The sequence below is a fragment of the Lonchura striata genome, unplaced genomic scaffold (assembly GCF_046129695.1).
Source record: "Lonchura striata isolate bLonStr1 unplaced genomic scaffold, bLonStr1.mat Scaffold_123, whole genome shotgun sequence".
Lineage (NCBI taxonomy): Eukaryota > Metazoa > Chordata > Aves > Passeriformes > Estrildidae > Lonchura > Lonchura striata.
The window spans coordinates 390313-406218 of NW_027461088.1; the positions used below are offsets into that span (position 1 = coordinate 390313).

At 51.2% G+C, this 15906-nt stretch overlaps 2 protein-coding genes across 2 annotated transcripts in view; one reads left to right on the plus strand and one right to left on the minus strand.

Moving 5' to 3' along the window:
• LOC110484679 (uncharacterized) overlaps positions 1-15906 on the plus strand; it is a 351442-nt gene that overhangs the window by 275352 nt on the left and 60184 nt on the right. The window contains 1 exon segment of the mRNA XM_077790604.1: positions 7938-8311. Within this exon segment, the coding sequence (XP_077646730.1) occupies positions 7938-8311 (374 nt within the window).
• Positions 15262-15849, minus strand: LOC144248435 (olfactory receptor 14J1-like). The gene has a single exon (XM_077790603.1). The coding sequence runs from the start codon at positions 15847-15849 to the stop codon at positions 15262-15264; it is 588 nt and encodes a 195-aa protein (XP_077646729.1).

Here is a 15906-nt window from a genome sequence, read left to right on the forward strand (position 1 = left end):
CCGCCTGCTGATGGTAGGGCATCGGGTTCCTGGGTATTGGTCTTGGGGAGGGTGTGTACGAATAGTGTGGTTGCTCCGGGGGCCAGTATGGGCAGTTGGCTTGTATGTGGCCCATCTGGCCACACCCGAAGCACCGGATGGTGTTCATCGTCAACATCGCCTCCCCAATCCCCTTACTTACTGCAAGGGCGACAGTGGTCTCGGTGGAGGCGGCTTTCGTGCAGGCCTCCACCATCTGTGCGATGGTGGGTTCGGGGTCCTGAGGTAAAGTCCTTAATATCTTCTTTGTCTCGGCTGTCGCGTTGGTCATGGCCATCTTTCTCAGGAGCTCTTCCCTCGCTGCAGGATGGTCTATCTGCCGGTCGATGGCCTCCCTCAGCCGGTCCACGAATTTTATGAAAGATTCCTCTGGGCCCTGGGTAATAGCTGAAAAGTTCTGGAGCGGGGTTTTCCCATCGGGGATTTTTAACAGTGCCGCTCGGCCAGCCTCCTTGATGTCATCTAGGACCTCCGTGGGTAACAGTATTTGGTCCTCTGGCTGGCTGAACTCCCCCTCCCCTGCCAGGGCTTCTATGGCTTCCTCTCCCTCTCCAATTGCCTCTGCTAAATTGTGTTTTTTCAGAAGAGGCTTGAGGAGCTTTCTCCATTGAATGTCCCACAATAAAAGCTCGGTGGGAGTGAGCAGGGACTTGGCAATATATTTAACGTCATGCTGGACCAATGTATGGCCCGAGAAAGTGAGGTCCAATACATTCTTAAAGAAAGGAGAGTCTCGACCATAGTCTTTGGCAGCCTTCCTCAGTTCTTTAATCTCCACATATGGGAGTTGCTCCCAGTGTGGCCGCTGCCCCCTGGTCCTCACCACAGGTGCTGCGAACGGCCCCAGATCTCTTGCGAATTCTAAATCCCCATCCTTAATTGCCTCTGCCCTGATCCGGGCCCACCCACCTCCCGGCCTAGGTGTGGGCCGGGGGCTGTCGCTGTCCTCATCCTCATCGGAGGATGAGGCAGGACGAGCAAGGGCTCGGACCTTCCCCTTGGCCGGTGGGCTTCGGTGGCATGAAGCCCGGCAGGCCAAGATGGCCTGCTTCCGGCCAGGCCGACTTCCGGTTCCTGTGGCGTGGGAACCAGAAGAGGCCTGAGGGGAGGCGTGGCCAGGCTCACCCACCGGGGCGTGGCCTTCCGGCAGGGGGTTCCCTCCCACCGGGGTGTGGCCTTCCGGCAGGGGGTTCCCTCCCACCGGGGGCCCACCCAGGGGTGTGGCCATGGGGGCTGGAGGGGCGGGTCCCGACGACGTAACAATCGACGCGGTGGTAGGGGCGGGACCCGACGCAGGGGCGGCACTCGACGGGGGTGGAACCTGAGGGGGACTGGCAGGGGCCCGAAGGGAGTGAGGAGGTGGAGAGGAGGCGCCATTTTGTCCCTCGGTGGCGGGCTGCTCGGCCATGTGGCCGGCGCCATTTTGTGAGGTGTGGTGACAGAGATCAGGAATCGAATAACATGGTTTTAAACTGGGTACAGGGGTTTGAGGGCTTTGGGGAGAGGAAAGAGTCGCACTGGGATGGCCAGTCCCAGGACGAGGAGAGGACAGAGTGGGGCGGGGAGCAGCAGGGAGACGGTAGCAGCCCTGTGCCTGGTTATGGCAGGATCTGCTGCCCGACCCACCCTTAGGGGAAACCGAGTTAGGAGTGGGGGGGGCGGAATGAGGGTTAGGAGAACCGGGAACCCAACTCTCACCCTTTTGTTTAAATAAAGTGTAAATAGAATGAAAAAGTGGAAAAAAATGCCCCACAGAAAAATTCCCCTTTACTTGTAATGCGTATAACAGTTTCCCAATATTTCCCCAGAAAATAAGAGAAGAAAAATCATCCCTGGAGGTGTCAGGGAAGTTATCGAAAATAAGATTAACAAAAGCCTTAAGGTCCCTCTTTTTAAAAGAAATGTTACCCAAAACAAGGGAGGATTTAACGTGGAGGTAAAAATCCCGCCGGGCAGGAGACAAGCGGTTGCCCATTCTCACTGCAGAAAAAAGGAAATCCCCAAAGAGACAAAGCGAGAAACGAAAAGGAAAAGAGACAGGGTCGGGTGCCAGACAGGGCACCAGGAACTCACCACAAAAAAGACCGCTGTCAAAACGAAAAAGCCTCTGAGGGGGAGAGGAAGCGCCGCAGATCTCGTCCCGTTCGGAGTCTGCTCCCAAACTCGAAGTCGAACCAGGACGAGGTGTCTGCAGCCCGCGAGGTAGGCGATCTTCTTCAACGAAGAGCAGCCGCTCGTGGAACTGGCGGCGAACGGCGCTTTTCGTCCTCGGGCAGCCGGATCACAGAGCCGATGCAGCCGAGGAGACGCTCTGCGGCTGACTCCTGAGAGGGGCCAGTCTGTTCGGGCGCCAGTTGAGGCTTCTGGGTCTCTGACCACTCTGCTTGTCAGAGAGCCGAGTCCTCGGAAGCCGGATAGCGTAATGAAATCTTCCTCTATGAAGGCGGGACGGCTCACAGGCGGCTTTTTTCCAGGACGGTTTATTGAGGAACAGCAATTCAGGGAGCGAAGGGAAAACAACCACTCCGGGAGGGAGCTCGCTCTGAGAGCGTCGAACAGGGGGCGGAATCGGGATTATAACGGGGACAAGAGAGGGAGGGTCCAGGCATGAAGCGTTCAGTGAGGGAAGGCTTCGGGGGCAGAGTCAGGGTCGAGTGGCAGGGTTATAACCAATGAGGGTAAGGGGAAAGAGCGGCTTCAGGGAAGGAACCAATGGAGGTATAAAGAACAAAGAATTTTCTAGCACCAAGGGATGACAGACATACTGATTGATAACAGGGGAGGCAGGGAACTACACACCTGTCACCTCCCAGGGTAATTCGGGGGGACAGTTTCCCAAGTCCCCTCCCACACAGGCCTTGCTCAGCATTGCAGTTCCCTGCTCTGAGCCTTGGGCTCCCTGCAATCCTGGCCTCAAGGATCTGCTCTCACCAGTCCCTGGGAGCCTTTGGCAGTCCCTGCCCTCAGTGGGGCCCAGTGATGATCCAAGGGACTTGGAGTTTTACTTATGTCTCCTTGAGCAGCTTCTTCAGCCTTCTCTCAGTGCCTGAGGATTCTGGACTAAGCCCCAAATCCACCATGGGGATCATCAAAATGCAGGAATCCTTCAGGGGGGCTTTGTCTTCATCCAATTGTCTGCAAATCTCCTGGGCTTGTGCAGCTGATTGGAGTCAGTTTGGAGTCCTTGTAAAGGAAGAAGATTTCCAAGTGCACTTCCTGAATTTTTTTCTTTAATCAAGTGAGTATTCTTAGTTTCCAGTTCAGTGAAGAGCTGATAGAAGCATTCCCCAGGTGATCTTGACACTGAAGTTCTCCTTAGGAGGTCTGGGCATGTAGAAGAATGAGCCCCTTGAGGACTGACCCTGTTTGGACAAGCTGCTCCTCACCCCCATCCTCACCATGTCTGACATCGCCCAACTGGCACTGACATCCCTGTGCCCTGCAGCAGAACCTTGTCCCTGAGCTCTGCAGCTCCATGTCCCAGCCCATTGCACCATTTCCCACCTGCTATCCTCAGGGCTCTGCCTGCACACAGGCCCAGGAGAAGTTTTCCTCTTGGGAAAGAAAGAATGGAAAAGCCTGAGCAGGTTTCCCATACAACAAACTCCACTCAGGAACCACCTGCTCAGTACAGGCTGCCTGGAATGGTGTCACCTTTCTACAAGGAACAGTGTGACCAGAAATGATCTCTGAAAGCAGAATTCTCTGAGTCTCCCAGCTGAATTCTCTGTCCTGGTTCTTTTCCTGGATCCATGTTTCAGATGGAAGCTGCTGGTGCCAGCCTCACCTTTAACCTCTCTTTGGAGTACAAACAGATGTTCCCAGCTGTGTTAAGCCGGATTTGCTCAATGTTTCTATAAATCTTTTGTGTTCCCCATGGAACGAAGGGGACATTTTGGCACTGAGGGGGTGACGTGGAAGCAAGAAGTCAATGGTGACCCTGGGGTCCCATGGAACCAAGGGGCCATGGTGACACAGCAGGGCCATGTGGATCCAGTGGCCCATTGTCTCACTGTGGATCCAAGGAGACCATGGAGACACCCCCAGAACCTCATGGAACCAAGGAGTCCAAGGTGACCCAGTGGGGCTGCAAGGAGCCAATGGTCCATGGTGACACTGCCCATCCAAGGAGGCCATTTGGACACTGTGGAAGCTCATGGAGCGAGGTGGCCATTGTGACACTGAAGAACTTCATGACACCAAATATCCATGGTGACACAGCAGGGTATCATGGAACCCAGGAACTGCTGTTGGCAGTGTGGAAACTCCTGGAACCAGGGGCTGTTGTGGCACTGCAGAACCAACACAGCTGCTGCACCTTGTCCCCTTCCCTGCACAGCTCCTTGGGAGGCACGGCAGGAGCAGCACCTGGGAGCCTCGGGAATGCCCCTCTGGGATCCATGGCACACACTCCCAGGGCTGGAATTCCAGTTCCCAGCCAGGAAAATATGTCCCTGCCCTTGAAGGAAAAGCTCTTATGAAAGAGCCAAAAAACAAGTAGAGCTTGATCCTACAGTGACATTTCACTGCCAGCCATCATAACTTCACCCATGATTGTCGTAGCTCATGGATTGGGAATGAAATCAGGGCAGGGTCTTTGGTGGGAGCTGCCCTGGGTCAAAGGAGACACTGAGAGAGAAACAGAGCAGGCAAAGGAAGGCAGGAGAGAAAGGAGGTGTTTTGGTTTGGAATGACAGGTGTCTGCTAAGGAAGGCAGGAGCCTCCCCTGAAATGGAAAAATGTAGACTCTTTCTGAATTGGTATAAATTTGAAATTAAGGCGGGCTCTCAGGTAAAAATATGGGAGCAGAAATAACAGTTTTTTATTAGGGAAGAAAATTAAAATATAAAATAAACAAGGCAGTAAACTAAAACAACAATGACAGAGTGAGAATACAATGTAACTCCCTGTTGGACAGGGTGTTGGCTGGAGTCCAATGGGAACTGTGGGTGCAGTCCTCCAGGAGTGTTAGGTGTGGTTCTGTTGGAGAAGTGATCCTGTAGGAATGGGTGTCTTCTTCTAAAGAGGAAGAGGCAGCTGTTCCTCTGGGAAATCCAGCACAGAAAGAGCTGTGTTGGTGGGCCAGAATCTCAAGACTAGATGCAGGTAGGAATGCTTGGCTCCTCCCTCCAGGCAGAACATCTCACAATGGGATGTTATAGTTCTCATCAGTCATGCAGTGACATTCAATAGCCCATTATCAGCAGATGTCTCCCCTGAGGGAGGATTGATTGTGGAAGAGATAAGGAAAAACTGCCCACTTAACACAGGACAACTGCCATACAGATGGCAAATAGAACACATCTTGCTTTTCAGTCTGGGACAGGAGGACATAAAATCAGCTGAGAAGGCAGCACTCTGGAAAGCAAACCAGAACTGACAGAAACTGAATGGTACAGAAATCAGTAATTCTGATAGTTTTATTTATTATAAAAATAAATCACACCCACCCAGCCCCACACAATTCTGATCCCACACCCTCAGATTTGGATCTCACTTCTCCCGATTGCCTTCCAACCCCATCTCATCCTGGAGGCTGAGGAATTGAGTAATTTTGGCATGGGAGTGAGGTGGGAACCAGCCATTTTGAGATGGGATTGAGTAATTTTGAGGTGACAGACCAATCCACCTTTGCATTTGGAATGGAAAGATTGGAGAATAGTCCCATATATCCCCCAAGAACCCACAAATCCTCCAGAATATGTACCTAAACCATAAATTCCACCTCAAATGCCTTTTAAATGGTGGGACTTTTGACATCTCTGGTCAATACTATTTTTAGTCATTTTTCAGGTGTTTTTAAGTTATAAAGACAAATCAGAAGAAAATTATAGCCAAACCAAAACCAGAGACCCCTTGAGCATCCTCTGAGCACTGGACAAAACAAACTCAGCAGAAATCAAATTTAACCCTCTATAAAATGCCTTGAGGAAGATTTCCTCTTCCCACAAGTCACTTCTGATGGAAACACAAACAAATCCCAAAAATTAATAGACCAACAACAGAAGCAATTCTGTTGTAATTCCAAATTTCATCAGTTCCAGCACAGCTCCAGCTCAGATGATGGCAGGTTCCGAAAAAAGAAACATGGAAATTTGACCCAATACAGATTATTAAAAGGAAGAGAACGGTCTGTGTAGCTGTCACAAAGGTGACAGGGATGAAGAAAATAATGATTCTCCTCCCAAGCCTGTGAATTCAGGAGTTATTTGTAAAATAACTTGAGCTGGGCTTCTTGTAGGACTTTAGTAGCCTTGTGTTTCTCACCTTGGGGTGAATGATCCTTGTCAGTCTCGCTGGTATCATATTTTCGTTACCCTGGCCACCCACAACTTCCACTTTCCTCATAAAAGTCACTCAGAGGAAGCTGTATCCAAGTTTCCAAGAGTTCCTCCGGAAAGAGGCAGAACCTCCGTAGGGGAGGGAACCAGGCTGTTGTCAAAGGAACTTGGGGTCAGACAACAGTGCCCTGAAATCACAGTGCAAAATAATATTGCAGTTTGTTTAATAAAATTGTTAGAGAGATGCCCCTGCCCCAATTAAGGTGCTAACAACACCAAATCCAAAGTGGATTTTATTGATCAGTAAATGTGAGGTAGAGAGAGAGATGCAAAGAAAGAGAAAAGGGGAGAGAGCAAGGGAGTGACAGGGACAGAGATCTCCCCTGGGTCAGGGCAAGTGTGACATTGTCCCCTGTGTGCGTGGCCTTCCCAGGGTGGGGGTTTTACACCTGAGCCAGTTTGGGTAAGGGGGGTGGTGTTCACCCCCCACCCCGAGCAGGGATTGCCTCACTGTTTCAGGTTACAATGTCAGATGTAACCAAAAGTGTTTTCAGTCACCATCTCCATAAACTGTTATCAACAGGTGGGGCAGTGTTCTTTATCTCTTCCATGGCTCAGCCCTGATAACGCCCTCCAGGGGCCATCTTCTGTTAATGGGCCATTGAGTGTCACTGCAGCACTTATAAAATTACATCATCCCATTGTGGGATGCTCCACCCAGGGGGAGGAACCAAGCATTCCTACCTGGATATAATCTCACCATTTGCAACACCAGGTTCACCTTGCCTACTGGATTCCCAGAGGACAAGAGCTCCATAAGCACCACTGGACCTGCAGAGGAAGACCAGACCCTTCTACAGGATCACTGCTTTGACAGAATCACGTTCATCACTCCAGCTGGACTGCAGTCACCATTTCATCAGACTGCTACTACCACTCTTATTATTGGGGTGTCAGGTTATATCCTGACTTTGTCAGATTAAGCCAGTGTTTCTCTATTATTGCCTTGATTTTAATTTTCTTATTAAATTGTCATTCTGTCTTAGTCTCTCCCTGGTTTGCCTTCAAACCAGTACAAACCTCACTGTGCTTATCCCTTGTTTTCTTCCCAAAACAGATTTTCCCATCCCCAACCCTTTGCCAGATGGAGAAGGCTATGAGGAAGAGGAAGATGCCCTGGGACACCGAGGCAGGTGAGGTGGAAGTCAGTGCCCCTTTCTCCCTCTCTCCTGCTCCATCTCCCAGCCCAGCATGGTCCCCAGCTGCAGGACAGCCCCGCTGCCAGTGCCCTCCTGCCGGGGACGCACTGCGGGGATCTCCTTGCCCTTCCCTCTGGCACTGAGGTAAATCCTGTCCTCTCCTTGTCCTTCTTACCCCAGACAAGAAGCTGAGGATGGAGACCAGAGAGGACAAATCCCCACGGCAGAACCTTATGCAAGAGGCTGTTTTGAGCGGCTCCACAGCACAGGAATCCAACAGGGAGGAAAAGCCCCAGCGACACCACAGGAGGAGGGTCTGCAAACCCATCCCAGGATGCTCTGAGGAGGAAAGACCCACTCTGGGCCAGGAAGGTGGGCAGAGCTTCAGCCAGAGCTTGAAGCTGGTGGTCCCTGAGAAGCTTCATGATGGGGAGAAGCCCTACAAGTGCTTGGAGTGTGGGAAGAGCTTCAGGAAGAGCAACAACCTGATCCGCCACCAGATGATCCACACAGGGGAATGGGCCTACGAGTGTGGGGAGTGTGGGAAGGGCTTCGGTTGGAACTCAGAACTCATCATCCACCAACGCATCCACACTGGGGAGAGGCCCTATGAGTGTCCCGAGTGTCAGAAGAGGTTTCACACCAGCTCTGATCTCCTCAAACACCAGCGCATTCACACAGATGAGAGGCCCTTCCGCTGCCCCGACTGCGGGCAGGGCTTCAAGCACAACTCCACCCTTGTCAAGCACCGGCGCATCCACACCGGGGAGAGGCCCTACAAGTGTCCCCAGTGTGGGAAGAGCTTCACCCAGGGCTCTGACTTGACCAAACACCAACTAAGGCATCGGTAAGGGCAACCCTGCCAGTACCCCAACTGCAGGAAAAGCTTTGTGCTCTGCTCCAGCTCCATCCCCCACTGCAGAACCCACACTGGGCACAGGTCTGGTGACCCACATTCCCTGTGATCAATGTTGGGAACAAACCTGACTGGTTATCCTTTTGGTTTGGCCCTAATTTTCCTCTGATTCATCTTTATTCTTTAAACACAGACAAAGCAGGGTTAAATTAAAGAAATTGATCAAAAATATCGGAAGTCGCACCATTTCACAGGAGTCTGAGGGGGAATTTAGGATTTGGGGACGCATTCTGTGTGGAGTGCCCCTGTTGCTAAGAGGCAGGAGTTTGATCTCACCCTTCTTGTGTTGCCAGTAATTCCTCCCTTGACCCAAACCCTAACTCCACCCCTGGGATACCCTATACAAACCCCAGGGCCCTGCCTTTACCCTGTCTTTCGGGGGGTAAGAAATGGATTCTGGAACCAAGACCCGTCTCATTTGATCCTGCCACCGGCAGCTGCACCCTCCCTGAACAGTCTGAACTCAACTTCTGGAGGATTTGTGGGTTCTGGGGTGATTTTGGGCAGTGTTCTCCATCTCTTTGAATTTCAAAAGCCAAGAGGGATGGTTCTGTCACCACAAATCCACTCAATCCCACTGAAAATAACTGAATTTTAACCTTTAAAGGCACAGTCCCACCTCAAATTGCTTGTTTCCACCTCAAAAAAACTCAATCCCACACAAAGCTCATTCAATTCCACAGCTGCCAGCGTGAGATGGGGTTGGAGGAGATTCGGAGAAGTGGGATTCCAATTTGGAGCGGTGGGATGGGGATTGTGTGGGGCTGGGTTTCTGGGATGTATTTGATAGCAAATAAAACGTTCAGACTTACTGATTCCTGTCCCATTCATTTTCAGTCAGTTCTGTTTGCAGAGTGACACGTCAGCTGATTAAACTCCTATAAAAATCCCTTTTTTAAAACCATCTAGCCCAAACAATCAAAAAAAATAATATCCAAATAAAACCACCCATCTGCAATTAATTTTTTAAAATAATTTAATTTTTTTAGAGTAGTTAAGGATGTTCTTAAAGTTTAATTATTTTCTTAAAATGTATGAGAAATTATAGTTGTGTGGTTTTTTGTGTTTAGTAAATTTGTAATTTGAATTGTTTTACTAAGGTGTGTTAGATTGTATCTTATATTTTTTGGATATTTTTTATCTAAAGTCTATTAGATAATGAGTTGAAACTTTCAAAAGGTATTTCTTGGTATATAAGTTATTTATTTATATTTATTGGTAATGTTACATTAATAGTTATTGTTGTGTTGGGTTAAATCATTGTTGGAGTATTGTATTAAGAGCTGAAATACTTATATTTCATTTTTTTCCTATTTAATTTTTTATTCTAATTTATTGATGTATAATTTTATTATAATTTGTTGAAATAATAGGAAGGAAATTCAAAGGCAGGAACATTTTTTCCTGGCTGGGAATTGGTATTCCAGACCCTGGGAGTGTGTTGTGGTTTAACACAGAAGGAAGAGGGTCAAGCCAGTCAGTGATTTGGGTTGGATATTTGCACTTGGGGTGACCAATTGGGGCTGGACACGCCTCTGAGAACACAGAGGGGTTAAAAGCAGAATTCCCAGGAGAACTCGCTCTCTCTGGTTCTGGTCAGGGCGCAGTACAGCCTCTCCCCTGCCCGGCCCTTGGCTGGGTGGGGAGGGGAAGCCCCACGGCCTGACTGAGGTTGGCTGAAGGGTGGAGGGGCTGGAACTGGGCTGGCTCCCTGCAGATGGAAGGGTGGAGAAATCTGGGATGTCTGCGTTCCCCCTCCAGAGTCTCTGTGGAGAGAGAGAGAGAAAGAGACAGCAAGAGCGGGAAGGGGAGTGGGAGGTGCCCAGCGGGGGAGCTGGAGGTCTGGGCAGAGAGCCCAGCCAGCTGGACGGGGAATTTGGACATTTAACCCCTTCTTGGATGATGAAAGCTTTGGGAAATATATTCCTCCTCGATTTGAAAGAGAAGAAAAGAGACAGTCTGGGGCCTGAGATGTAAGAAGGAGAAATTCTAGGTGGGAGGAGATGATGGAGTGGTTTTTGGCTGGACTTTCTCTTGTTAGCCATAGACTGAACCAATTTTCTCCTCCAAGAGAGAAACTGTATTTTAGGAGGATGCATGGTGAGGCAAGAGACCTGCTTCAGCAGCTGAGAAAAAACAGGAGTGGAGTGAATAGAGAAGAGCTGAGGAGGGTTGTGGTGATGCCCCCTGTCTTCAGAGAAGAAGAAGAGAAGATCTCTGTTCTTGGACCTTCAGCCCCAGGGGGAAATGGGACGGGACTGCAGTCCCAAAAATGAAAAACAGAACTGGTTTTTTTTGTTTTTTTTTTTTTTCCACTTGGCAAAGCATCCTTGAAAAGAAAAATCCTAAGAGCAGTCTGTCCATGGAGCAGTCTGTCCATGCATGGTGGTGAGAGCACTGTGACATGGAAAGGAGAGTGTCACACTGGCAGATTCTCTCCGGGTGGTGCCATGTGTGACATGGAAACACAGGAGGTGGCAGCTGTGTTTCTTGGGGGTCTATGGCACAGGAGAGACTCCTCTCCCCCTCAGTGGACTGAGTATTGATCCTCTGAAGGGTGGGAACCTGATTGGGGGTCCAAGTTGTGTCTCACTGTGGTTTGTTGGAACTGGGGGGAGCAAGAAGGAGTGTTTTGGAAGGTTTTAATTTTGGATTTAATTTTTCTTGCTTTTTTCATTTTATAGGAGTAGTAGTTTAATAAAGTTTCTCCTTTGTTATTGAGCTTGGGCCTACTCTGCTCTGTTCCTGATTGCATTTCACAGCAATCATTTGTGGGGTTGCATTTTCATGGGGACGCTAGCATTGTGCCAGTGTCAAACCATGACACAGGGGGCACCTGACAGGTCCAGCTGATCTTGGAACATTGAGGGCCACCTCTCATCATCCCCTGGAGAACTGGGGATCTGTGCTTTCCTTCCTATAGAAAAGAACCATCAATTTTTTCCAGGTGTCCACAGCCAAAATTTATACTCCCCCTGAAAAATTCCCTATATGCAAGGGTTCTCCCAGGAAAAAGCCGCCAGGACAGACAGCTCTGGCTGGCCTTGGCCTCTGGTGGTCACCGCTCATCTCAGGGAAGACTTGAGGAAAATATTTGAACAGGTTTGGCAGCTGGAACATCAATGAGTCTCTCATCCTCTAAAAATTCAGATGCTCTTCTGATAAAATGTGTATTTTTTTTTCTCATTGTGCATTATGTGTGAAAGATAATTTTCAGCAAAGAAATATTACTCTTATCACTCTCCCAGTGTTATCTGACACAAAACACCTCGTCTACATATGGATCCAGGCCACCTGTATAAACAAACACAATAAAGAATCCAGCAGGAATTATTTGTCTCTGCTCCCATCTGTCACATCTCCTCTGGAGCTGGAGGCGCAGCCCCAGCCCTTGGGAGGGCTCAGTGGGTCACAAGCTCAGCTCCCACACAGAGAACTTGTGGACCTTGGATGCTCTTCCTGCCCCTGCCCGCTCAGCCAGGCTGAGATGGACACTGATGGTTCCTGTGCCAGGCTCTCCCAGCCCAGCCCAGCTCCCTGCCAGCTCTGCCAGCTGCCCTGAGCTCTGGGCAGCACCAAGGGCCTCTCCCCAGCACAGCCCAGCCGGCTCTGGCCCCACAGCTCTGCTCAGCCCAGGCTGCTCTGGGCACTGCCCCACGGCCTCAGCCCCTGCCAAGGGCACAGCAGCAGCTGCAGCTCAGCCAGGACTCAGCCCCACCATGGGGGAAGGGGCTTGGCCAAGGCCAAAGGAGCTCCCTGGCTGCCCTGCTCCCCTCTGCCTGAGGTGCTGAGAGCTCTGCAGCCCCTCCTGCCATCCCATCTGCCCAGGCCAGCACAAGAGCCCCAGCCCTGGGGCCCTCCAGAGCTGCTCCTGCTCCAGGCCCAGGGCCCATCCCAGAGCTGGGGCAGCCACAGAGCTGTGCCCATTTCTGCTCATTGCTGCTCTGATGGGCATGGATCCTCAGGCACTTGAAAGCTGCTGATGAATTTTCCTGCTCCAGAGGGCTCTTCTTTCTTGAGCTCTTCAGTTCAGGAATTAAGTGAGAAAAGCTCATAAATATTTGTTCAAAATGCGCGAAAAATAAAAGCTCCTTGGAATATATAAATTTTGAATACTTCTGTGGTTAATGGAACAGATTTCAGAAGTGTATTCATAGTGAATATACTGTTTTGAAAACAATGCAGAGAGAGCAGTTTTGCCCTGTTTTCTTTTCCTGTTTATAGATTGATATCAGCAATGTCCAATTGATATTGACCCCCAGCACCTTCTAATACAGTCTGAACAAATATGAAAACCAAGACTCTTCATGTCTGACAATCAATAACACTTTGTCCCCACTCCCTCCCCACAATATTCTGAGGCATTTCTGAGACCCACAGGAATCAAGGACTCTGAGAAGAGAGGGAAATATTGTTATTCTATGGTGCTCCATGGAACCAAGGGTTCCTCGTGACACTGAAGGATCTTGTGTCACCAGGGCTTCATTTTGACACCGCAGCACCAAGGAATTACTTGTGGCACTCTGAGGCTGCATGGAACCAAGAGGCCACTGTGACCCTGCAGGGCCTTGTGGAACCCTGCAGAGCTTTGTGACTGAGCAGGACCTTGTGTCATGATGGGGCCATGGTGACACTGCAGGACCCCATGGAAACAAGGGGCCAGTGCTGTTCCTCAGGGACTTGTGGAATGAAGGAAACACGTTGGACACCGTGGTGGCCCTTGGGACCAAGAGGCCATTGTGACACTGTGGGACCAAGGAGAGCATTGCTGCCCTGCCAGACCTCATGGAATCAAGGATCCACTGTGACACTGCAGGGCCTTGGGGTACCACAGTGACATTGTGACACTGCGGGGCCCAAAGATCCAAGGGACTTTGTGACACCAAGGGGTCCCATGGAACCAAAGCGACATTGTGACACTGGCAGGCCTCATGGAATCATGGAGACCATTGGGACACTCTGGGGCCTCATGGAACCCTGGTGACACCAAGTTGTCTGGGAATGTTGATCTCCTGGAGGGTAGGAGAGCTCTGCACAGGGCCCTGGACAGGCTGGATCCAGGGCCCAAATCCAACAAGGTGAGGTTTAACAAGTCCAAGTGCCAGGTCCTGCACTTTGGCCACAACAACCCCTGCAGTGCTACAGGCTGGGGACAGAGGGGCTGGACAGCAGCCAGGCAGAAAGGGACCTGCAGGGACTGATGGACAGCAGGCTGGACATGAGCCAGCAGTGTGCCCAGGTGGCCAAGAATGCCAATGGCTCCTGGCCTGGATCAGGAATAGTGTGGCCAGCAGGAGCAGGGCAGTGATTCTTCCCCTGTGCTCAGCACTGGTAGGGCAGCACCTCGAGCGCTGTGTCCAGTTCTGAGACCCCCAATTTAGGAAGGACATGGAGGGTCTGAAGCATGTCCAGAAAAGGGCAACAAGCCTAGGGAGGTGTCTGGAGAGAAAGTCCTGTGAGAAGCAGCTGAGTGAGCTGGGGTTGTTATCTGGGAGAAGAGGAGGCTCAGAGGAGACAAGGCAGTGTCAGGGCATAGCTTGAACTTGATGTTCTCCTAGGTCTTCTCCAACCTTGCTGATGCTGGGATTCTCTGAAACCACCCTTGGAGCAGCTGCAGGAGGAGCCCTGGGCCTCCTCTTCAGAAGCTCCAGCAGCCCAGGTCCCTCAGCTTCTTCTCACAGCCCCAAGGCCCATCCTGTCAGTCCTGCAGAGCCTCTGCAGCTCCTCCTCACTGCCCAGAACAGGGAGCCCCACAGCCAGACACAGCAGCCCAGATGTGCCCACCTGGCCTGGGGTGCCTCTGGCAAGGGAGCAGCACCAGGCACTGCAGGAACCTGCAGACAATTCCTGCAGCACTTGTGGGATGATCCTGCTCCCCAAGGGATGTTCCCATGGTGCTGAGTCAGGAACTGCAATGGGGAGGGGGGCCAGAGAGGAAAGGGAAAAACACAGATGGACTGTTTGCAGGGGAGGGAACAGGGGTGGGCAACAGGAAGAAATTGTATCAGAAAGAGTAAAGAAAGCAAAGGTGAAGCCAAGGAAATGCTCAGGGCAGTATGGGGGTGGCTGCCAGGCAGCCCTGGCTCTGAGCAGCAGCGTCTGCAGTGGGACAGGAAACTCCCAGCTGATGGGAACAAACTTTCTGGCTGACTGCAGAGGCCAGGACAAAGCTGAGTGGTTTCCCTGTCATCCCCCAGCCCTTCCTGGCCCCAGGGGCTGATGGCATTTGTGCTGCCTCAGGTCCATGTCCCCACACCAGCCACCTGGGGCTGCTCCCGGGGGTTTTCTGTGCTGAGCATTGGCCTGGCCGTGTTCTTGAGAGAGCCTGGGCAAGGAGCCTGGAGCCCCCAGGCCCTGGCCTGAGGCGTCAGCGCTGCCCCAGCAGTGCCCATGGCCTGTCCCTGCTGCAGCCCCGGCACTGCCACCCCCAGGACTGTGCCCGGCCCCAAGAGCACTCAGGCCCTGCAGCAACACCAGGGCCACCAGGGCAGCGGGGCAGGGCCACGGGAGCAGCACTGGCAGCACCAAGTGCTGCTGCTCCTGGGCACAGCTGCTGTGCCAGCCCTGATCTGCCCCAGCTCTGCACACAGACATTGCTGCTGCAGCTCCAGAGAAGGCAACAAAAGGACATCTCTGCAGAAAAATTTGCCGGGACATCATTTAGTACATTTAGAACCACCAAAAATGAGAAATAGCACAAACAATGATATTTATTGTGGACAATATGAAAAAAGCAAAACAAACTAAAAACAGTTCAGAACCGAACCAACAGAAAGTATCACAGATTATTTTTTTTACAATTGATTTGTAGAAATTGGCCAGCAGTTTAATGTTCCTGAAAGCATCCAGTCATCAGTTTCCACACTGCAGCCTTGAGCTCCTGGTTCCTCAGGCTGTAGATGAGGGGGTTCAGGGCTGGAGGCACCACCGAGTACAGAACTGACAGGGCCAGATCCAGGGATGGGGAGGACATGGAGGGGGGCTTCAGGTGAACAAATATGCCAGTGCTGACAAACAGAGAGACCACGGCCAGGTGAGGGAGGCAGGTGGAAAAGGCTTTGTGCCGTCCCTGCTCAGAGGGAATCCTCAGCACAGCCCTCAATATCTGCACATAGGAGAAAACAATGAACACAAAACATCCAAATCCTAAACAGGCACTAACTGCAATGAGCCCAAGTTCCCTGAGATAGGATTTGGAGCAGGAGAGCTTGAGGATCTCTGGGATTTCACAGAAGAACTGGCCCAGGGCATTGCCATGGCACAGGGGCAGGGAAAATGTACTGGCTGTGTGCATCAGAGCATTGAGAAAGGCACTGGCCCAGGCAGCTGCTGCCATGTGGGCACAAGCTCTGCTGCCCAGGAGGGTCCCGTAGTGCAGGGGTTTGCAGATGGACACGTAGCGGTCATAGCACATGATGGTCAGGAGGGAAAACTCTGTTGAGACGAAGAACAGAAAGAAAAAGATCTGAGC